The sequence below is a fragment of the Eleginops maclovinus genome, chromosome 6 (assembly GCF_036324505.1).
Source record: "Eleginops maclovinus isolate JMC-PN-2008 ecotype Puerto Natales chromosome 6, JC_Emac_rtc_rv5, whole genome shotgun sequence".
Lineage (NCBI taxonomy): Eukaryota > Metazoa > Chordata > Actinopteri > Perciformes > Eleginopidae > Eleginops > Eleginops maclovinus.
Genome location: NC_086354.1, coordinates 7,410,650 through 7,435,950, shown reverse-complemented (window position 1 = coordinate 7,435,950; position 25,301 = coordinate 7,410,650). Strand labels below are relative to the sequence as shown.

The 25,301-nt window shown below is 41.0% G+C and overlaps 1 protein-coding gene across 1 annotated transcript in view; it reads left to right on the top strand.

Annotated features, from left to right (window-relative positions):
- LOC134866123 (cadherin-24) overlaps positions 1–25,301 on the top strand; it is an 86,000-nt gene that overhangs the window by 44,524 nt on the left and 16,175 nt on the right. Inside the window, exons 5-7 of the mRNA XM_063886107.1 lie at positions 10,751–10,932; positions 23,100–23,356; positions 24,366–24,502. Of these exons, the coding sequence (XP_063742177.1) occupies positions 10,751–10,932; positions 23,100–23,356; positions 24,366–24,502 (576 nt within the window). The remainder of the gene's footprint in view (positions 1–10,750; positions 10,933–23,099; positions 23,357–24,365; positions 24,503–25,301) is intronic.

The following is a 25,301-nucleotide window of genomic DNA, read 5'->3' as shown; positions in this document are numbered from 1 at the left end:
ATTCAGGACACTTCAGTGGGAATAGGGACATCAGTGTTTTGTTGTTTTGACAGATTTTAAAGGAATGCATAAGAAAACACACATGAAAAAAATCATACAAAATCTCAAAATAATAGTGACAGGAAATTGTGGCTTTGTAAAACTCAACAACAACCAGCAATTTCTGCAGAATAAAAAAGAAAGCAAACTTTGATCGCTCATGCAGCTCCTCAGATAATGATTCATCATTTCCCCTCTACTCAGTGTGACGCTATTAGACATGAATCATTTATAAGGACCACCTGTAAAGGTCACATAACAGGTGGTAATTTAATTGCTGAAAGTGTGATATGACACAGTACTCGCAAATGTGCCTTGAATAAAGGCATAAAACAATAATAAAAAAAAAAGCGAAATCAGGTTGCTAATGTAATTCTCATACATCCCACAGAGTCAGTTATGTATTCAAGTATCAAGACTCTATGCATGTACCTAGTGGAAATTTACATTTATTTGTAAAAAAACTGCATTAAAATTGGCTTTCCCAAATGGACATGGTCAAATGTATTTGTATATAGTTGTTTGCTGATATTAGATGTAAACACAGCAAACTAACTCCTTTGGCATTGTTAAAGTTAGTTAGCTAGAGCGTTCACAAATGTTGGTTGATGTTAGCTTAAACATTAGCGCTATGTTAGCATATTTTCTGAGGGTTTGTTTTGAAACTGGCAAATCAGACAAATCAGTGACACAGTTCATTTTGTCCTGATTTGTCCGTCTGAAAAAACAGTTTTAGTGTCAGAATGTTTGGCTTTTGAAAATAAGTTCCAAATGTACTTTCTGTTAGTTGATGTTCGCCTAAATGTTAGTGTGCTATGCTAGCATGTTTTGATAGTTGTTGCCCAAACAGACAAATCAATCTCAAACATAATGGGTTTTCTCCTGATTTGTCTGTTTTAAATAATGCAATTTTAGTTTCAAAATGTTTGAAAGATCTGTGGCTTTTAAAAAAATGGCCCAATATTTACTTTGGTTACCATGGGGATAAAGAATCATCCATAATCTGTGTTCACAGATGCAGGAAATTGTCTCTCAGTGTGGGGTGTCTATTATAAAACAACTTTGGTGTTACTGGACATTCGTAGGAACACATGAGAAATAACCTTTTATAAAATATGATACAAACACGTTATTCAATGCAGGTATGCAGTCGCAGGTAAAGGAAATGAAGATTTAACCTCGATAACTTGCACTACTTTACATTTCTTTAGTTTTTTCCTGCATTTTATTTTATTCCTCCAATGTTTAATAAGATAATAATTACTTTATTAATCCCAAACTGGGACATTTTTGATATCTCTCAATACAACTGTTTTCATGTCATAATACACTGCCTGGCCAAAAAAAAGGTCACACACTCTAATACTCGGTGGACCACCTTTAGCTTTGATTAGGCACACATTCGCTGTGGCATCTTTTCCACAAGCTTCTGCAATGTCACAAAATGTATTTCTGTCCAGAGTTGCATTCATTTTTCACCAAGATCTTGTATTGATGACGGGAGATTCGGACCACTGTGCAAAGTATTCTCCAGCACATCCCAAAGACTCTCAATCGGGTTCAGGTCTGGACTCTGTGGTGGCCAATCCATGTGTGAAAATGATGTCTCGTGCTCCCTGAACCACTCTTTCACAATTTGAGCCCGATGGATCCTGGCATTGTCATCTTGGAACATGCCTGTCCCATCAGGGAAGAAAAAAAGGAATAACCTGGTCATATATATTCAGGTAGTCAGCTGACCTCATTCTTTGGGCACATAACGTTGCTGAACCTAGACCAGACCAACTGCAGCAACCCCAGATCATAGCACTGCCCCCACAGGCTTGTGACCTTTTTTTTGGCCAGAGCAGTGTATATTCTATTGTACAGCTCAGAGTTTCGCCCTTAGAGAATAAGGCTTCTTTTCTGAAAGTAAGTGCTGGAAGCTTCATAAATAACTCAATCCTCCTCTTGCGGAAGTGTTTTGAGTGCTAGGTTAAATTTCAGCGCGGCACCTGGGACTGATTCTGAGACGCTTGATAAATACAGGCCCTGATTGCATTTTCCTACCCCGCTGACATCCCATAATCTTATAATTTATTCAATCAGTGTAAATCCTGTTACTCAAACAAGCCAGTAAGAATATTACATTTAAGTCTTGTTGAGTTCTTTGTTGGTTCTTCTCTTGCAGCTCTCCTGCTTTAAAGTATCATAAATTAATGATTTTTGTCTTAAGACTAAGCATTTCTCAAATCTTCAAACCAATGTTCAGATCTTCTTCTGCCTTTAGGCTGGGATAACACCTCATGTTAATTAAACCCGACCTTCTGGATCGGCCCGCTCTGCAACTGCAACTGGGGGAAAATTGAGCGTTTGATTCCCTAAAACAGTTTGACTAATTCCGTCTTGCTCCAATGCTCTGTTGTGGAGGCAAAGAGCAATAACGATGAAGGTGATAACTTTAACAATTAGGTAAAAGCCAATAATTTCCAATAATTGTTATTTTCTAATTACGTTTTCACATCTTCGGAGCCCAAAGAAGAGATGAAGGAAATGAAATGAAAGGAGTGACTTAATTAAAACGGAGGTGGCTAATACCAGCAATGGTTTTTATCCTTTTATTTTCACTATCCCTCTGTTCCCTTGCTCTGTATTAATATTTCATCTAAAGTTTAGTGCTTTCTGCTTCAATAGACAGTAAAATCACTGCTGGAAACATTGCTCTCAGTCACATCTCTCTTTCTTTTTCTCTCTTTCACTCACAATCCTCCTCCTTTCTCCCAGTGTCGTATTTCTCCCATTTTTTCGCTCGTCTTTTTCCCTTGAGCTGTCCATTTCTCTCTCAAAATATCTCGCAGAATGTCAGCGATGAGTCTAACTGGTTCGAGCCAAACTTTACTTTCACTTCCCTTAGTCACACCAGTCAGTCATTCAGCCACTTTGTCATTTTATCTCTTTGTCCGTCCCCCTCTAGAGTCCGGCCGTGTAAAGCTTTTTAGCTACCTAATATCACGGAAAGGCTGGAGCATTCTCTTCATAACCTTGGATGTAATTTAAATTCAGAATGTGGTTGTAAGAATATTTCAATGAAGCCCTCGCTGAAAGCTCTATTGTATAAGTTACCATTACATGTCTGTCCTTTTTAGGTTGATTAAGGATTTACGCAGGCTGGCCATCTCCACATTGTTTAGCAGTGTTTGCACTTTAGGCACCTGAGTGCGCCCACACCAGCATGCAAGAAGAGGCATTCACATACTAATGGACTAATGGACATACACACACATACACACACAGACTCGGGCATCCTCCTACTCGTTATAGCATTAGAACAGTGCTCAGTAACTGCTAATGGCCTGCTCAAGTTCAACAGCAGCATGCAGTGTTTTAAACCGCTTGCCCTGGAGCCTGTGAAGAAAAGGATCTACACTGTTTCATTATTAACCCTATTAGCACTGAGGAAGAAGGCACAGCTTCATCGCAAGCAGTCTAAGTTAACCCCGTAGTGACAGGGAAGAATAAAAATGTTGCCTATACAGCAAATGCTCTTTTTCCGCATCTCCATCCCTGCCTCTCTGTGTCTCGAACAATCGTTATGATGCCTAAATCCTCCCTTGCCTTGATCCTGCCTTCCGTCTCTCTGGCCTTTTCCCTTAAGCCCTCTTGAGTATGAGTGCCTGTGTGATGGACTCCCCCTAAGCGGATGCAGATTTTATTCAGGCTATTTTCAAACCCACTGCCTGCGCTTTAGCCAAGTAGACATTTTTTTAATGACTCCCCTAACCCTGGTGCTTTCCACCGCCACCACAACGAGAGACATTACGCCTCAGATAAGACGCGGTGGAGTCGCACGCTCTTTATTTTTTATTCCCACTCCTGTCCCCTCCCCTCTCAGAACCACAGGTACACTGTTTGTTCTCCCCTTCTTCTTCATTCCTCGCTCTCCCTTCCTTTCCTTCATTTAACATTTATCTGTCCACCTCTTCTTTTAGATCATCCCCCCTTTTCCTCCCCATGCAGCATTTTGTCAATTTAAGCTTATTTGCTGCACTTTTAAACCTGTATTAAACTCCACCCTGCATAATTAACACTCACCACCTGTCATTTCACTGCATTTCCAACTAATCCCCTCGCTAGCGTCGCACTGTTCATCCCTGTCAGTGCAAAAAAAAATAATAAAACTGGCAGCGCCTGGGCCAATTGTTCAAATAAAAACCCTTCTGAGTTTGTCACGCAGGAATGAGTGCAGGCCGATATGAACTAGGTTAGAACGACACATGTGGAAAGTGACGTCTCATCTGTGAAGTAGTGTTCAAATACGGCAAACGTAGGGCTTTCGATCTTCCCTCTCCGTGGCACAATTACGGCCGGCTCAACGGGGAGCGCATTAGTGAGACAAGAAACATCGAACTGGAGCACCCATGCTGTTCCCTCACCGCCCGCTCTAATGGCTTTACCTGTGCGAACAAAGGCGGGGGACAGAACCGTGGTGCGCTCTATTTTCATCCAATGTGTGATTTTATCAGCGACCCCCAGGTGCTTTCTGAGCCTCTTTATGAACTGAATGAGCTTGAAATCTCTTTCGGTCACTTACCTTTTCACCAGCTTCCCCCCCTTCTACCTCCTTTTTCTTTTCCGAGTCCATCACAGGTGGAAATGATGTATGACTCGTGTTGCCAGCTGCTCTACTGTGTGAGCTGAAAACTGATAATGACTAAGTCTAGCCTATACTTTGCCAGTATCACACCCCCTTATTCACTCTCCTCCTGAGCGCTCTCTGTGTGTGACAAGTGAGTATGAGCGAGAGTGAGGCTGGAGCTTTGTGTGTGCGTGTGATTGTGGTAGGGAGAGACTATGACAGGAAGTGCTGTGCCGGCGTAGGCGTGCCCATATTCAACACAATGGCACATATCAATAGAAACAGCAGTCTTGTAAATAACTTTCCTAATTTGCCGTCTCATTAGCAACATTCCTGTTTATGTTCGAGTTGTCTTCGCCTCAGCCTTCTGCTGCTGTCAGTCCCAGATGGTAGGCATGGTAGTCACACAACATAAACTGGCATTTAGTGTTGATTCATTGGCACATGCTGTCCCTTTCCACTGGGCAGACCCCTGCAGGGGCCATGGGGGCGTTTGCATCGTCATTGTGTGACTTATCAATGTCATATGAACTATGTGATTAATTGCTCACATTTGGCCAAAATATGTTTCCTTCTTGTAGATATTATAACCGATAGACACACGAACAGCTAGTGTCAGATTTTGGATCTATGATTTTGGAATCGTGCTGCAGGGATCTAGCCAAACTAACAACAGTAACATAGGTGTTGGGTGAAAAGGCCTGGCCTGCAGTCTGTTTTTCTAATTCATTACAAAGGTGTTGTATGGAGATGTGGCCGTAGCTCAAACTGTAAAAATGATTTCTTTATGGAGTTTGTTTTGCGCACAAGGCATTGTCATGTTGACTCAGGAAAAAAAAAACACACTGTTGCCACAAAGTTGGAAGCACACATCAGCGAACATTATTGTATGATCATGTAGCAACCTATTATGGGTATTTTAAGGTTTCATTTTTGTATTTTGTGCCTCTGTGACCTGTTTCCATGCTTTAATGTTCAAAAAGGTCTTTATTTTTCCCATACTGCCTGTGCTGTAGCACCTCTTTTCACCCTCGGTCCGAGGAGCTGGCCGGCTCTGTTGTGATTGGTCAACCGCTTAGCAATATGTCAGAAATGTCCCGCCCCTTAGTATTTAACAATGTGTTGGACCAATAGCCAATAGAAGCGCGAGTGTTACATAATGATGGCTTTATGTCACGGAAATAAACACAGAGTTTAACACACAACAGGAAAGGGAAAACCCCGAAAAGCATAACAGGGCGCCTTTAAGATTTCCTTTTTTATTGAAATGTATGGCATACACTATACTACCTGTTTCGCCACTTATGTTTTTGCAGGAAACCTACTTGGATTATGTAACATGATTGCTAGTGTAGGAAGTGTGAAATGACATTCTCTAGGAGGCTTTATTTTTTTATCCAAAACATGTCAATGTTCAGATGACTTGCAAACAAAAATATCTTAGTGGCGTTCAAAAGATTTGCACTTCAGTTTGCATCAAGGTGAAGAAACGTGCTTTTTGTGAACACTTAAGAACTGAAAACCACCAGTCTAAGTGACTTGAAGCGAAAATAATAAATAAAAGGTAAGAACATATTCACAAAGAGTAATAATGACAAATTACCTTAATAGTAGGACGTCAGAGGAGGTGAATAATGTGTAAAACTAGCAGCACTTTTCAAGAAGTAGACATGACGTGCACTGAATCCCATCGTTACTTCCCGTAGATTACACTTTAGGCAGTGGGAAACACGCTGGAGAGCATGTTTCTTAACACCTTGGGTAAATAGCAGAGGCGGGAAAGGAGGAGGAGGAAACAGTTGTTCACCAGGAGGTAAATGAAATAAAGCACAAAAGAACAAGTGGGTAAAGAGCAGCCTGGAGAGCAGCATGGCCCCCGATTCACGACCCTTTAGAGCCATAAGGCCAGCAGTGAGCGTAATGCTTCTGTCACTCTCACTGCTTGTTATGTGTGCAGAGATGCTGCAGCGCTAGCTAGCACCTAACCAGCGAGCATATTTAACAATGAAGAACAAATCCCATTCAAGTGTCAGTGGTGAATTTGTGTCGTTTGTGCTGTTATGTAATCTCTATTGAGAATTTAGGAAATCTCTATTACAGCCACAGAGGGAACACCACCATAAACACATTTGATTCATGTTGTATTTTTTAAAGAGGAGAATTTCTCTCTGACAATAAAACCACATTTAATAAAGACCAATCAGGTAAACATGGAGATCATAGCAGGCAAACAGCATAGTGGGCAGGTTATTAAAGAACGGCTATTAGATTCACTGTGGTTTCCTCTTGATCTAGAGGGAATGTGTGCTCATCCCCTCAAATCCATCTTGGCTGTTTGTATTTCTACAGAGTCGTCCATGCAAATATACCCGTATCACCACAGCAATAACATGCTGGTTTTGGTTTTGATAATTATTTTTTCACTTGGGATGTTACAGGGTTACTGATTTTCTGACTGATCTTTACAGCTATGGTGTTGGATGTTTAATAGTTTATCAAAAAAGCCTTTGGATCCTGTTTGGTATTAAATACTAATCTCACAATTGGATGTCCTTATTGCCAGGGTTACACTTTGTCTCTTCAGTGGGAATGTGCATTGTTGATCAGTAATTGTTAATGTGCCTTCCATTTACAAATGTTATACTGTGCAGCACATTCTAAAACCCAAAGGCTGTAGTTTACTTTCCCTCTGATATTTGTTGTAATTTAACTGTTAACCTTTATAAGAAAAGCACTGTTGATTATACTTTGATGACTAGCGACCTCTTAAGGTCATGTAAATGGCTCTGTGTTGTTGTATCGCTGCAGAAGCTGTCCACACTGGTGGTGTTGCCTAGGCTGTGTGTGAGCAGCAGCTTCAGCTCTTTGTCACTGCGTTCACACGGTATGTTAAGGCATGGTACTGAGAGCAGGTCACCTGTTTTTAGCAGCACTTAGAGCCCACAGCCGCTGAAGCAGTGCAATTTAAGCAGGAGAAAAAGACTTGGCAGGTGTGAACATATGTTTTGGGTAATAGGTATGCTTGTTAAAATGTGATGTAAATGTGAGATAAAGTAACACATAAGTAAACCATGAGTAAAATGTGATTCAAAGTATCATAACATGAGTATAAACATAAGTCAAATGTAAAAGGTAAAAGGTGAGGTTACACGTGAACGTGTGTAAGTTGGAGTAACACAAGAGTGAAAGATCCGATTATGTGATTAACATGTGAGTACAAATGAGCATAACATGTTAGAAACATGTAATACGTGAGTAAAAAGTAAATATGAGAATCATGCGCGAGAAATCAGTGTAACAAATGAAACGCATAATTAAGGCATGAGTAAAATATAAGCAATGCATTAGTACAACTCAAAAAACATGATTGGCACATGAAAAAAATACACGAGAAAATCCTAATTTTTTTTTTTAGATAGGCCTATACAAGTAAATGCATGTGTAGGCATGAGTAAACACATAGGTAAAACGCAAATTAAGGGGTGAGGTATCTAGTAACAGGAGAGTAAAACATGTGAAAAACATGTGTATTACATGAGTGACATCTGAGTATAGTATAAGTAAAATACAAGTTAAACGTGACTAACTCATAATCAAAACATGTGAAAAACCTGTGGCTTAAATGAGTTTCACATAAGCAAAGAAAGAATAAAATGTAAGTAACACATCAGCGCTACTTAATCATGGCTAAATCTCAAACGCGTTTAAATTAAGGTAAGACATCTATAGGGGTTGAAATAACACGAGTGAGTTAAATGTTCGTAAAACGTGTGAAACTTAGTACAAAAATGAGTAAAACGCAAGTATTAACTCAGGTAAAACATCAATAAGACATCAGTGAAACAAAGGAAAACACAACCCTTCATGTAGAAGCTGTATTGATTGAAGCGGAGCTCTTCCTACAGATCCCGTGCAGACAAGCCTTTAGGGAATCATTGGGCAGACTTTGACACTGAATACCTCTGCTGCTGTTTGCATCCTGTTTCCTTGTTTAACCATGACAATGATTTTTTCCTGACCTTCATCTAGCAGTTCCAATCGGTGCCGCTGCCACCGCAGAGAACATTTGTATTGACTCCCCCGTGTGTTCGAATGCATCCCAGTGTCTCATCCTCAGTAATTGTTCAGGGAATTTAAGCAACCTGTGGGCAGTTAACACTCTACAAGTTTGTTTGCTGTCTCCAATATGTAGTACTCAATGAAGGAAAAAATATAAATAAATAAGGAATTCAACATTTCTAACAATTTTTGAAATGGGAAGAAATGTACAAAAAATACAAGAAAATGTAATGAATAGAACCAAACAATAGTAATAATAATGGTTCATAATAAAAATCTTATTTTAACATTTGAACTTTTAACATGAAAGTAAAGAAAATATAATGAAAGTAAAAAAATAACAGAATAATCCAGATGTGTTTTTCTGCCTGAGAGGTTACGATGGCATGGGGCAGACACAACATTTTCCCCAGTATTATAGGAATTCTGCGACTTTTGTGCAGTTGACAGATCTGAAAAAAGGAAATTGGTGTTTTGAAAGACACGGACAAATGTCAGCAGTGTGATGGAAACTCTTGTAGAAACAGAGCAGCACTTACTCACAGTTACCAAAATTCAAACCTCTCCGGAAACAATTCTTCCTTCTATAAAAACTATCCTCAATTACTGAATTGATTTTCAGTTGTCCTGCAATTCTTTATACTGTATATAATTATGGTCATGCCATGAAGGTATTTTGACTGTAAGAATTTGAAAAAATGACCTGTTTGTCCTCAGGTAGAGAACTTGTTAGAACCTCCTGTGTGCTTTAAAAAAAATGATCAAGACTTTTAAAAGACGACAATCAAACACCCCGCCTGATAACCGACACCGCTATGATGAGTGAACTGTTATCCCGATCCTCAAAGTGAAATAACCTCACATTTGGTGTCGCTGTGATGTTGTCAGATTTACAGCTGACTGTGTGCCCGCCTCTGATACTGCTCTGCCGAAGTGCTGGCTATCTTTTATTCTGTCAGCCCAATGTGTTTGTACGATGTTGTTCACCGCTCGCGTTTACAGGTCTATCTGATTCCCTTAGCTTTAGCTGTGCCGATAACAGCTCTGTTTGAATGAGCCTGTCTGTCCTGTGTGTGCGTGCCAAATAGTGATATCTCACCCTTTCCCTCGCTCAATTTCTATCTTTCCTACCACACTTAGTCTTGTCAGTGCAGCTGGTGGACTGTGTGTGTGTGTGTGTGTGTGTGTGTGTGTGTGTGTGTGTGTGTGTGTGTGTGTGTGTGTGTGTGTATGTGTGTGTGTGTGTGTGTGTGTGTGTGTGTGTGTGTGTGTGTGTGTGTGTGTGTGTGTGTGTGTGTGTGTGTGTGTGTGTGTGTGTGTTGAAATAAAGTGCTAGGTGGAATTAGGGTACATTTTATGCAACGATGCACAGATGTATTCTATATTTTCATCAGATAAAGGCAGCGGGTGAAGCATAAAAGACGTGTAGCGTACTGTACTGTAGTGTACTGTAAACTGCAACGCCAGCAGAAGCACTGTGATAATGTGCTGCTTTAATGGGCCCAGCACTAAAAGTAAAACCGCCATGTTTAAACATGACGGCCCTGCACATGAAAGAGCTTTACCTTGATTCATTCTTGTTAGCTGGACGAAGAAATGGACTAAAAAAAAGCAGTTAGCTCATGTCATGGAGTTCAAATGTTTTTCAAGGCATAGAGAGAGCAGCTTCACTTACCTGTACTCGTTGCCTCACTTTAATCTCCTCTGTCCATTCTGTTTTTATTTAATCCTTTTAATTTCGTTATTTTTTTACAGCAGGTTTTCTGGCCATATTTACCAGGCTTTTAATAACACCTCAATGTGAAAGCATTCAAGCGTTGCCTTTTCTCTCTTCTTTTTTTATCTCCCTCCTTCATCCTCTGTTCTGTTAAATTAAATGCTGTGTTATCTGAAAATTGCAAATATTGGCTCAGCGCAGGTAGGGGAACAGCAATGTGGAAACAGTTTAAAAGACAAAAATGAAATGTTTAATGTTTACATAAAGTGTACCTGGGCTACCGAACACGGCTAATATGTGCTGTCATGTTTATCTTGCAGGCATGTGGTCCTTCTCTGTTTCCGAGCTGGCCATCCCGGGCGCTGAGATTGGACGTATTTCGGCAGCGGACGCCGACCTCGGTGAGAACGCCAAGCTGGAGTACACCATCCTGGAGGGGGAGACCGGTGAGACGTTCAACATCACCGGAGTGAACCAAGAGGCGGTCATCACGCTCAACAAGGTGAGACGACAGAGAAAAGGAGAGAAGTGTCATGTACGGAAACGTTTTTAAAGGGTAGTTAGAGTAAGGAAGAACAACGGCAGATGAGGAGGAGAGGAGGTGATGACACAGGTAATGTGGGCAGAGGAATTGTGCTCTGCCTGTGAGTCAAAGCATAGCAAATAAAACATGTTGTCTAAGCCCATTAACCTAGAATTACCCGGATATGCACAAAGACACCAGATAAGCCTATAAGACTGTAAATGATCCACCCCTCAGGAGTCTTTTTAGTGAGGTTTTTTAAACAGGTGATCTATATTCATCTCACCTTTTTCTCTTTATTCGACTCGCATCAGATGAGAGCGGTTTGATGGTTTTCTGACAAACGGATTTGCTGCTCGATTCACTGTGAACCAGCCTCCTCCTTTTTATCAATATTTCCATCTGTGTACAGAGGACTTAATGAAGCGGCTTCCCGAAACTCAGTCCAAGCATGAGGCACCCAGATGCAAATGTTTGCGGCAGCTTAGTTGGGTGTGGTTTGCAGGGAGAGTGTTTGGACCAGCAGAGAGGTTTGACCGCTTTCCATAAGGTTTCTCCCATGCATATTGTTTGCATGCACTGACGGACAGTGTTGGGGAGTAACGGAATACATGTACCGGCGTTACGTATTCAGAATACAAATTATGAGTAACTGTATTCCGTTACAGTTACAGCTTATATAGTGTATTCAGATAACAGCTTACAATGTGAAATCATTGGATTACATGACTTACTTCTCTTTTTCATGAGTTTATTCACTCTTCATTAAATTAAGGCATCTGATGCATTTTCACCGTGGAACGCCAATCATGGAAAACGTTTAAAAGACAAAAATGAATTGTTATGTTTACATAAATGGAGTACCGAAAGGCAGTGCGCTAAGTTATGAGGCAGGTGCCTTTCTTTAGCTTGGGGAATTGAACGCATTTCAGCATCAAGACAGAGACTGGGAGAACGCCAAGGAGTACAACTGGAGGGAGACTCTGGCGTTCACAGTCAGCCAACAAGACTCACACGCTCAACAGGAGCGACAGAGAAAGGAGACATTCAAGTATTTTTTATGTTTTAATAGCAAGGCAGTAGGAGGAGGAGGTTTGATGACACAGGTAATGTGCTAGAGGTATTGTGCTTGCTGTAATGAGACGCTGCCTTCCCATCCTGAGTTCAACTGGAATAATAGTTCCCTTTAGTGTGATAGTAGATGATTTCAATTTCAAACATTCCCTAAGCTGCCTGTCCTCTCCAATAATCACATTCATATGAATTTGTGTGTGCACAGTGGGGAGGGGGGGCCTGACACCCACTCATTACCAGTATGGCTAGTAAGAGTTCCTACCTGTCTGTCTCCGGAGAAGCCCTCCCTTGTAATGTCGACTTAATGGGGAGAGGGGCCCAGTGTGTGGGAGGCATGTCTGAGATATGATGCTTTCATTTCTAATAAGCCTTACACAAGTGACTCACACACTTCAATGAAAAATACATGTGTGTGTCTAATAATGCTGTCAGAAACCTCTTTCATCAATGGAAGTCTGTCAGTAAGTGCTTAAACAGGATGCACTGCACAGGGTGCATTGGATATGCATTGGAGTGCAAGAGCAGAATGTTTTGATGCCCTTGTATGCTTGTCCAGAACATGTTGGTGTATTAAAAATAGTAGCCATGGAACTATATGAGTATTTAATTCATCATGCAAGTACCTTTTATTAGCTCGATAATCATCAAAAATATGGTTTACATTTTTTAAATGTAACCAAAATATGCAAGAAACAATTGATTTTCCATGGGTTCCAGGATGTTTAATCTGCATATTATACATAGTATTCTTGCAGCTGAATTTATCCAGTTGCATTTAGGCAACTTTAATATATTGCATTTTTTGTTAAAATGAGTTCTTGAGAATTCAGATGCATTGATTGAATGCATAATTATTAGATGCTATAAATTCAATGGCTTTTTAATTTCAAAATCAGAGAGAACAGCTTTACTTCCACAGGAACCACCTTAAACTACATTTAAAAAAAATAGAAATATAATTGAGACACACATTTTTTTGTGCAATAGCAACAATCAAACCATTTCAAATCAGATAATCATACATTCTTACTCACAAAAAGGAAGACGTAAAACTAATACATATAAAATTGCCCACATCTGATACATAAGATAGAGTTTTGTGATACCAGAAATAAAATAATTGCAAAAAATAAAAAAGGCACATTACATTAGTGAGTGAATGATGAAGGGATTGATGGGTGGAGGTGTGAAGGGATGTGGATGAGGATGAGGGGATGACATAAGAGGGATTTAGGGCTGAAGGGGTAAATGGGTGCGGGCATGAAGGGATTTGTGGGAGGATGAAGGGATGAGGAGAGTGAGGGATTAAAAGATGAGGGAATATAGGGATGAGGAGGGTGAGGGATGAAAAGATGAGGGAATGAAGGGATGAAGAGCATTGGGGATGAAGGGATGAGGAAGGTGAGGGATGAAGAGGTGAGTGAATGAAGGGACGAGGTTTGTTTGGGATGAGGGATGAGGAGAGTGAGGATAAAGGGATGAGGAGGGTGAGGGATGAAGAGATGAGGGGCATTGGGGATGAAGGGATGTGGGTGAAGATGAAGGGATGAGCGGAGTGTCGGATTAAGAGATGAGGGAATGAAGGGATGAGGGGCGCTGGGGATGAAGGGATGACAGTAGTGAGGGAAGCAGGGCTAAAGGGGTTAATGGGTGGAGGCGTGAAAGAAGGGATGATGTGGATGAGGTTGAAGGGATGACAGGTAGGCTCATTAAAACCAGACATCAGGGTTGTGGTTTTTCTATTGATGGTTTTGTACAACTCAGATTCCAAAACTTTACCAAATTACATTTACAGTATAATAACAGAGAAAATGGCAATTCCTTGCATGTGAGACACTTGAATCACATTTCTCCTTGATGAATGACTTTGATTGACATTGATTGTGATAAACGAAGATTCCCTCCAGAGATGTTTCAGGTGTTTTAAGATATTCTGCTTTTAATAGTAAATTGTGTCTCATGTGATATTTCCAAATAAAAGGGTTGGGATTAAAAAAATATTCCATAAGAAGTTCTTTAAAACATTACTTTGTTGAGGTATTTTTTAACAATAACAGCTACTCCTCTTTCATTTAAGAATTCAGAATCTATCAATGCAAATGTTGCTCCTTAAAAAGGTAAAATAAATGTTCTCAAAAGTCCCTTTTTCTCTGGAGGCTTCAAATTGCCAACTCACATTAAATATTGGATTGTGATTGTTCAGATTCGAGGTGATTTCAGTAAAAAGAAATGTCCCAACATCTGGGGAAGGTAACAAAAGGCAAACACACTTCAGGGAAGCAAGACTTTAAAGGTCCCCTATTATACTATTTTTCAACAATATATTATAGGTCTCAGATATATACAAAACATGTCTCGGAAGTTTTTTGCTCGAAATAACAAACAGATCATTGTAGCATGCCATAAACCCTTCTGTTTCAGCCCTCTTTCAAAAGTGCTGATTCTGTGTCTGTAGATTTAGATGCTAATGAGCTGCTGCTGGCCACGTCCCTCTGAGAGATGTTTGGTTTAAGAATACACAATAGTGCTCTAGGAGGAGATGAAGTGTGTTACCTTGGTTGGTTATTGCCTTACGGTAGCACAACCCAAAAAAACATTGTGACATCACAAAGTGGCCCAAATCTGATCAGCAAATTTTCCGACAGGTTTTTATATAATTGGACAAAAAGAGAGAGAAGATTTTTTTCCTAAGATTTACAGAATCTCTTAACACAGTGGGGAGACTATATAATGTATAAAAGAAATGAAAAGGTTGATTTTGCATAATAGGTGACCTTTAAAACTCAATAGTAGATAAACTTAAGATCTTTGCAACACCAAATGTTGCATTTTTAGTGAATTGACAGTCAGTCATAGTGTCTTATAGACATCATAGAATTCTATATCTCACCGCTGTACAGTGAAAACTTTATCTCTAAAGAGTTGGTCTTTACATTATTAAGATAACTCGAAGTTGTACAAAAGGTTCCAAACTCTTAGGCCCATAAGTTTCTCATATATTTCCATTTTGTAGTGGCATTGTTTCAGAGAATGGAGACCATCTGCACAAAATAACAGTGATTTGTAAAAACTGGCATTTGTATTCTGAAGACCATGTTACGAAAGCTATGATTTTGGGGTCTTTTTACTGGTGAGCGTCTCCGTGAAAAAGTACTTGTGTGAGTCAGGTAGCTTTGCATACAGAGAGTGTGTTTGAATTCATCACGGTGTCAGTTCTCAGCCTTGGGTTTGTAGGATTCGTTAAAAACAATCTGCACCTGGAGGTGGTGTGTAAAGCAGAAATTCCAATCCTTTGAAGAGAAGAAGCAGAGAGGCAGGGAGAGGACTGGATATGGTGAGAGATACAAGAAGAAAGAAATAGAACGCAAGGTACCCAGGAAAAACGAGAAAAGAGAAAGGATGGAGAAGATGGAAGCACTGAGGGGGGAGAGTTAAAAGGAGGTCCTGCAGAGCCAGTGACAGCAGAGAGTGCAACAAGAGAGTAAGAGTATTAAAGGAACCAGAAAGAGAGTTGCAGAGACAGCAAGAGCTGCACAATCAGTGACAGCCTCAGAGAGAAATTAGCACAGCGAGTGACTGAGAGGCACAGGGAGGTAGAAATAACCATCCATTAAGACAAGCAGGTGAAGAAAAAATCATAAAAATGAGAGCTCAAATGAAGAGTGAAACTTGGAGGGATGCAGCATGGCAACAACAAGACGGAGCCAAGATCTAAGCACCGGGTGGTAAGAGAGAGAAGAAAAAAGAACATGCTGCGTCGATCAATTCAACATGCGCTGGGAGACCGGCAGAAAATTATATGTAAACAAATACAGTAAACACCTCCAACCCACAGTCCTCCTCCCACTGGATTCATCCACAGCGATCTCAGAGACAGAAACAAATTCTACAATTAGTTTTTCAACACGGAATCCTTCATGCAGTTTTGTGTTGTTTTAATCCCTTCACAAAAGCTCTAAGAGAGGCAGAGACATAGACAAGAACAGCAATGCTATGAGTAAAATGTTAATTAGCACTGATGACTCATATGTTACATGTGGATGCTTATTAAATGCATAAAAGCTTAGCTGAACATATACTGAGAAATGTACAGATAGATTAGATTAGCTAGATTTGGATGGGATAGATTTGGCAGAGGCAAGGTAGAAACGTATGAGTCAATATTACGAAGACAAACAGTGGTCGGCAGATATTAGTTGCCTTAGAGGCCATTTGACTTGGGGGTTTAAACGTTGACATGCTCCAGAAACTAAGATAAGTAATAACTTAATTTAGCCTCGCAGGGAATCCACGCACAACTAATGAAAAGCATGTTAAATCGGCAAAAACTAATAGAATTAAAAAATGAGCAGTTGAGTTGAGTTTCCACCTCGTTCAAGAAGCGAAACACAAATGAATAAATAAATGAATACAATACATCGAAACCTAAATAAATACATTAAAAAAAGGGGAAAAAAAGCAATTTTTTTTACTTCATTCATGCAATTGTTAAGGGTGTGTTAATTATGAATCTGCCAATATGTTCATATTTTCTTCGGGACAAAGCAAGCTTTTCGAAGTGTGAAGAATTTTAACACGGGAAGAGATGATCCGAGTGCCCCCAGAGAAGGAAGGAATTTCTGAGCGTAACAATTTGTGTTGCCACAGAGTTGGCCTTGACCTTGCTGGTCATCTCGCTGCTGTGGGCTGAATCTCTTTAACCGTTGATCTGAGATTACACACACACACACACACACACATACACACATAGACATGAAGAAATACACAGAACGGAGACACACACCTACACAAGCAGCAATAAACCACAGAGAGAGATATATACTGTGGCACACATCAATATAACACACTTGACCTTGCGGCTCAGCGTTTAAACTGTGGGGAATGAAGGAAAAGGAGCTGCAAAGGAACGCGGTTGCTCATTTCGAGACGAGGAAAAAGAATGCTGCGGTGCTCGTCCTCACCTCGGAACGATGTGTCAGATGGGAGGTGGGTGGGAGTCTGAGTCGAGCAGAGGGGGTTTAACAGCAGATTAGGAAGAAAGAGAGTCAATAGAGGGAGCTGCGAGGAAGGAGTTAGGACTTTAAATGAGACTGAGGGAGAATATGTGATGACAAGATGGAGGGGAAGGCAGACAGAGAGAATCAGACAGATGAAGACGAGGAAGACGTGCCTATGAGAGGGCGGGGAGAAAAAAGGGTAAGGTGCAAGAGGGAAGCTGGGTCATTAACAGCCTGCAAGTCAGGGCGCCGAGTGAAGCTGCCTGCTGCTTATCACTGCTTATTTACTGTCAGTCCCGTGGAGACCCCCAGCAATAAAAAGATTTCTTTCCCTCTCCCAGTCTCCGTCTATCGCCCCCACCATCCCCACCCTCACCCCCACTTCTCATCATCAGCTGCTGTCTCTCTGCATTTCATTACTCTCTCTCTCTTTCCCCCTCTGATCTCCCCACACATGTCCAAAGATGCAGGGCTATGGGAAATGCAAACACACATACACACACACACACACACACACACACACGACACGTACAGCCTCCCCGCTGCATAGCTTCTTCGCCTCGTCCTCGCTCTTGTTTGTATCTTGAGGCCATGTCAGACCATGTGTGTTGTTTGTTTTGTGCCTCTGACTCAGGTCTGCCTTATTCCAATTCACACACACACACATTTCAACATGCATACAGACAAACATATCCCTAAAGATATCCACATACAGAAAATCTGCCACATAGTAACACACATTGACTAGTCTTCCATGCATTAATAAATTAACCTCTTCCGTGTAGTTGCTCTTCCATGTTATGTTTTTCCCCCTTGTGCCCGGTTAGCTCAGTTATTTACATATTGCTGATAATGATTGTACATATTGCTGCTAATAGATTTTTGATACAGCATGTGAGCAAGGCCACAGTGTAAGTAGCAGGTAATTGAAGAATTTGCATAACGCTCTCCACTGCTGCAGATCCCTAAACAGGGCTCTGCAGCAGTGCCCCCTAATGGCCAGAGGCTCGCACTTATGAAGACTCATGGTGGCTGATGGTTGAGGAAAATCAATTGACTAATCAGAAGCTAATCAGCGGCTACAATGAGCGGCAATTAGAAGAAAGGGGAAAGACGCACAAAGGCTGATAGACGTAGATATTCAACATGCAAATCAGACATGTGATGATTTCATAATAAAGGCTCAGTGTGTTTTGATTGCGAGAAGAAACTTTAAAAGCCAAGTACGACAAAGCCCCGATTTCACAACAACTCATTACACATGTGTCGAGAATTTAAAAGCATGAATGTAACAAAGTCGGATCACTAGACTCAACACAAGGCATGTCACAACATCATTAATACAAATGCTGTGGTATCCGGATTCAGGAGGTTCCCTTTTGAGGTTGTTTTCTTTTTTCTATTGGGGATGCTGTGAGCTGTGTAAGCCAGCTATTTGTGCGCCTTTCATTCCTCTTACCTGGGGGACAAGCTAGCTCGTGCATGTGTCAGTTTGCCGTTATTATTATTTCCATATGCTCTCACTTAAAACGCCTGGCTAATCCTCGGTCACACGCCAGCAGCGCGCCCAGGATTATCTGTGTTTGTTTTCTCACGCGGAGGAGAGATTGCGTTAATCTCCTCAGAGGGGAAAAAAAGCAGAGAGAGAGAGAGGAAGAGGAAAAGAGAGACCAATGTCTTGCTCCTAAATTGAAAAAAAAAAAGGAAGACATGGGACATCTGAGAGTGAAATAAGACAAGAGACAAGTGACAGAGGGAAGGGCGGCAGAGGAAGAACAAAGTCAAAAGGGAGATTTAAAGAGTCTTTGTTCCGTCAACTCTGCCGTGGTGCTTGTTGGCAGAAATGTCCAAAGCTGCGTCTGTCATCAGACAAATGTGATGTATGATCTTGATTTAGAATGCAAAAAATCTAGAAAGAACTCAAGCTGTCAAGGACAGCAGGGTGCTGAGCACACACACACACACACACACACACACACACACACACACACACACACACACACACACACACACACTTCGGTGAGAACAATGTGCAATCTTCTCATTTTACATCATTTATTAAAAGTCAGGGAGAGGCACCACCTCCGTGATTTGAAGCCTCCCCCTGCAGTAATGTACGTTCACTGTAATGCATGCATACATTCACACGCACCCATAGAGCATGCATGCCTATGGGTCGTCCTCCTTGAGAAGAGAGAGATGTATTATGTATCTCCAGTCTACCATGCACGTTAGCTAATTAATTTCTGCTAACTGTGAAGAGAAAAGGGAAACTGTATAGAGAAATTTGAATTTCAAAACGGACTCTGGGAGCATTGCAGGACAGGAGAAGGTTATACTTGGAGAGCGTGTGGGTGGCAACATTAGCTACAGATAAGAAGGTTTGTTACTACTCTTTGTGCAAGGTCTGCTTCATCAGGGATAATATGTGATTGTTTGTTGCTGAAAATAGAATGCCCATCACAAAAGAGAGAGAACCCTACAAGTCTGTAAAACACCAAGTTCTAAACAGCTATCTGTTGAATATACAATGATATGCAGGAAATCTTCAGATTAGGGGCTGTATTTAGTGATTTTCCGGCATATGACACATACAGCATATTTCGCATTTGTTCATTTAAAAATAGGTAAAAGGGAGGTTGAAGTGACGTCACTAGAGAGTGTGTTTAAATAGTAACATTGCAGATTTATTACACCATCTTTCCATTTTCTGGTCCTGTTTTACAGTGCTGTCAGCACTTTGGACACTGTGGAGTGTTAATGATTGAGAACTCAAACTGCAGAACAGCAGTAGACTAGAGTAGAGGAAATACTGCCTCTATGTCATGTGAACTAGTTTTGACCAGGGGTGGGATGGTGTCAGGAATGAGGTCACTATCCAACATTCAATCCGGCTAGTGAACAACACACTTATAAAACGTGAGCCATCTCTGGATTGTATAGAAGTTAATATGAGAAATACATATGTATCCACCAGGGCTGTCACAATATATGATTCTTACTACATGGATCTTGTGGCCAAAATAATTCAGGATATCACTCAAAGCTGTCTTTAACTGTTGAACATGCTTTGTATCACTTTTTTAGCTTATGGTTCGCCCAAATCATGTTCTGTCTCTGTGTTTCCAGTTTCTCCAGCTGTGTGTTGTCCATGTGATAAGTCCCGTTTGTATTTAAGTCCTTGTCTTCTGTACGTCTTTTTTAGATCCTCGTATGTCGTCTCTTGGTAAATTCTGCATTTACTCAAGTTCTGTACTTAAGTACAATTTGAGATACTTGTATTTCAATTGTATGCTAGTTTCGTACTTCTAATCCCCTTAATTTCAGAGGTAAATGGTTTACTTCTACTTCTACTAACTTTTATTTGTAACAGTATTCCTACACTCTGGTACTTTTACTTTTACTCAAGTACAAGATTTGAGTACTTCTCCTACCTCTGCTGTTAAGTCTGAGGGGTTTACCTGTCCTGCATTTGAGTCTACCCATCCAATATCCATCACAGCAAGGTAACTGTAGAAAAACGTGTAATTATAATCCTTATTTGCGTCATATCATCACATATGTATTATTAACATTATATCAATGTTTCTTTTTAAATACGGCGACACTTACATATCCCTAGTATCCACTGTTGCATTTCTTGACAGCTTGATGTATTAATCTAGGCACTACAATGGCTGAAAATGGCTGGAACTCATCGGTAAGACAGCGGGAGAGAGCAACGATATGTCAGTGATCACAGGGTAATGAGGGCGATGGTGCATGTCAGGATTCAAATGCATTTGTGCAGAGGTCCTGTTTGAGCTAAAACAGGGTGTTAAGTTGCTCTTTAAGGTGTACTTGTGCAAAATCCACCAGAGCTCTGTGGGTGAAAACATCGGTGAGGAACGTTCACATCTGTTCCCAGACATGTAGCAGACAAAAAAACATAAAAGTAACAGTCGAGTCGCTGTGTGATAAGTGCTTCCTGTACGAGCGAATGAGCGGGTTTGTCAGAGCTGGTCCCAACCACACACACACAAGGGGGAGAAAAAGATGGGTTGGGGTTTGGTGATGGAGTGTTTGAGGTGGCAAAGAAGGGGGGGGAGCAGTGATGGAGTGCTGGATGAGGGGAAGGTGGGGGGGTGATGAGTGTGTGCTCACAGTGTAAGTGACACCTCTCCTCCTCAGACAGATTGTCTCTCTCTCCTTGTAATGGGGTCCCCGTTAGAGATCCCTTTCCCTCCGTCTACCAACCTAAACCCCTCGTGTACACACACACTCTCTCATCCCCTCAGACAATTCCACTTGTTTATTTATCTTTTCTGCAGAGATATGACCCAAATTGCCCACATTTCGATGTCATTTAACTCGCCCTTTTCTCCGCGTAATCTTTAATCAATCTTCACCACTTTCTGAAACCAATGATTTTCTGTAACGCAGTTTTACGGCTCAGAATAATGAAAGAAATAGAAAAAGAAAGATCAGAATAGAAGTAGAGGGCTCGGGTAGAAATATATCAATATTCCCACTGCTGTTGGATTCCTCAAAATGATTTTTCCGTGTTTGAATCCGACAGTCAAATATTCCGCATAGCCAGGGAGCCTATTTATCCTCTGTCCAACATGGTTCTCCGTGCCAATCACACTGAGAGGATTCATATGCACACTTACTTAAGGACACACACACACTGACAGTGGATTTGAGGACACCCGGGCTCAAAACAACCACTTGTACTTGCACACAAGCCCACACACAGACACTTCAAACAGATATTTCTGACCCAGACCGAAACATGTTGCATTTCTGAAATATAATCAACAGCAGGTGTATTTCAGGGTGTGTGAGACAGTATGTGATTACTCAAGTGTGCCTCTGCCTTACTATCATCTCAGCGAACCCGATCAGAGGCAATCTATTCGCTTCAGGGGCGTCCCGCTGGTGGGATTGCGGGGCGGCAATCACACGGACACCTCAGACAAATAGGCTTCATAACTTCTCTGTAACTAACAATCTCTGGAGCCAGAGCCTTAATCCCAAATGAAATCTCTTCAACCTGTGAAGATGCTGGGATACAAAGGAATTTTTAGGTACATGTCTCTATTGTTATCGAAGAGTTGCCATGGAGATTGAGATGGTTTTAAAAAGGGTTTTTTTTATGCAGAAACGTGTGGTTCTGTTTCTATTTCTATGTAGGAAAGGGTATTGCTTTTCCATCCAACTATGTGTAGACAATGCACCACTTCTGAAAGTCAATTCCTAAATCCCTTCTGTATCTTCAGAAAAGCAGAATTTCACTCCCACATGTTTCACAAGTTCTGAAAGAACTCCTACCAACATGTTTGTAACATAGAACAAACTACTCACTACCTGCCAGGTAACCACCAACGCAATTCCAAGAGTGTTGCCAACACTGAGGCACCACACAATGCTCAATGTAAATATCACATGCTTCCATCCATCTGTGCTGCATGAAGATAGCAGCACTAATCTTACACAGCTCCTATGAATACAGCCTCTTCATTCAACACGCTGACAATGAAGCCTAAAGCTATATATCCTCTAGTCTTAACATGTCAAGAAGATCCCGACATGAACAGCAATATCAAACCCATATCCAAACATGTAGTCACTTCATTGTCGTGGCTCTCAAGAATCCTCTCAAACTCTTTGAGCATCAAGAATCTCATTTGAAATGCTGTAACATCAACACCTCCCGAATGTCTTTTGCCACTTCACACAGACCAAACATCTAAAGCATCCACCCCCATCAGCCTTCAAAGTAACACTTCAAAATTCCAAACGCTGCACCATGCAAGGTAGCCATGGTATTATTTCCAAATCATTTTAGATGTTACCATTTTCTAACCTCCGGAGCTGTTGGGATAATTCTTTATTTTCCATCTCTCTGCTTTTGAACTCAACTGTGGCACATTTTCTGTGAAACTTTGAAGCAAAAACGGGACAATTGCATTATTTGCCTTTTAAAATGTGTCAACAATTTCCTATTTCACGATACCCTTCTAAACCTCAGACAAGTAGATGCTTCTACATCAACATTTTTTAACCCATCCAACTAAATGTTTTTCTCCCCAGCCGGTCGACTATGAGAGCCGGAGCTCCTACTCCTTCTCTGTGGAGGTCCTCAACCCCATAGTGGATCCTCGGTTCTTGCGTCGAGGACCCTTCAAGGACCGGGCCTCCATCAGAGTAGCAGTGCTGGACGCAGACGAGCCTCCGAGGTTCTCCAGAGCCAGATACCATATGGACGTTTCTGAAAACTGCCCGCCAGCCTGCACTGTTGGCCGGGTCAGCGCTGTAGACCCAGACACTGGTCTTACCAATAATATCAGGTACAGTAATATCCATCTGTCCTCACATATTGGATAAAACTTTAGAACCACTTGTATATATGCTTGTTTTTAATATGCTTGTTCTTGCTGGAGGTTAGCTAGCCAACTAACTTAGCTGTTTTTGTACTTGTTAAAACAACTTACTACAACTTACGTACTTTTGGACAGAGACGGGCTGGCAATTTCCCTCAGTTTCCAATCTCTGTGCAAAGCTAAGCTAACAGGCTATTCGCTTTAGCTTCATTAAGTGTATCTCATCCAACTCTCAGGGAAAAAAGGAAAAAGCACAGATCCCAAAGCACTCCTTCCAGTATTCAAATTTTCAATTCCTTTTTTTATCGACAACAAAACTGCAGAATGAAAAATCAAAGACAAAATGTTGTTAAGAGTTTAATTTTCTCCTGTTTATTTGAGGTTTTTGAGGAGAGGACTTGTTTTGTATTTTAATATTGAACGTTTGAAGCGAGGGAACTAGAGTTTCTGAGTGTCTGCTTTTCAACTAAAAGAAATAAAACACAACAGTAACAGCTCAACAAATGAATATAACAAAATGCATACTTACTGTTCCCTTGATCTGAAAGTAGCCACACAGTTTTTGAGGTCCAATCCTCTCTTTTCTGTTTGTAGTAGGTTTTGTCTGGGAGGGCGATAGATTTGCCTATAAAGCCGTGTCCCAATTAGCACGGGCAACAGAGCTGAGAGTGAGAGTGTGGGGAGGAATGATAGTTGGTATATCATAGAGATATTTAGATAATCGGTGCCACTTCAAAAGAGCTCCTATCAGATGCGATAATCTCCCTATATTAATTCTTTGGCCATTTGAAAGCAGACTTCCTTATCGCTCCCTCACACACTTGCCCTGTGTGCTTCTTTCCCTCTGCACCGCACTGCCATCTCGGCTTTCTTCTTTCCCTCACTTCTTCTTTCTATACCTCGTTCTGCCCCTTCCTCATTTCCCTTTTCTCAACACAACTATCTTTTAACTCCCACCCTACTTTCTCTCCTCCAGGTTCTCTATTGATCCTCAGTCAGACCCAGAGGCTCTGTTTCGTATCACCCCAGACACAGGCCTCATCACCACAGCCACGGAACTGGACCGCGAACGTGACCATTGGCACAACATTACTGTCATCGCTACGCAAAGAGGTCAGAGGTCGCTCTCACGTAAAGCTTAGATATCCTTAGAGCTTGTCAATTGGATTGTTTCTGTTATTTGGAGGTAAAACTCTTCAATGAAACCTATTTTGTTTCTACGACTGATACCTGCACTCACTGATGAGCATAAGGGTTTAAGAGATTTAAGGAAGTGTAAATTGTACAGAAAACTGAAAAGCACAGTATCTGCAGTGAGATGAAGTCCACTAAGCGGCTTAGCATTCTATTCATCAAGCCATGTGAGGAATGCTGTTTGGCGCTACAAGTAGTTTGTTACAGCTTGCCTGAGGATCAATTGATCTATTCTGTGTGATATTGAATGCTGCGATAGATCTCTTCTCGTAAGGATTCAACTGGAAACAAAGAATTAAAGCGACAAATCGATCACTTCCAGTTCTTTACAGGCTGCAACAGAGAACAGCAAACACCTTTCAGTTAAAAGGCACGGTCTTTCTACAAACCCTGAGGCCCTCCAAAGGTTATGTTTCAATCAGTAAAGACACAACAAATGAACAAAAGGGGACAGATTAAAGGACATTCACATGGTCTATTTACTAGATACTCTCAAGCTTTCAATCACCGTTAAGTTGCTTTGTCAACTGCTGTTTCCAAGATCAAGACTTTGAAACAAAGACATTCTGTCGGTTAATAAACCAACACATTTTGGTTTGGTCCTATCAAGTACATCAATTTAAAATGGTAAAAACCCTAGAAACAATTTGTAGATCCCCTGGGAGAACTTTGGTTGTTGCCGCTGCTGTCACAACAGAAGAGTGACAGCATGAGAAAC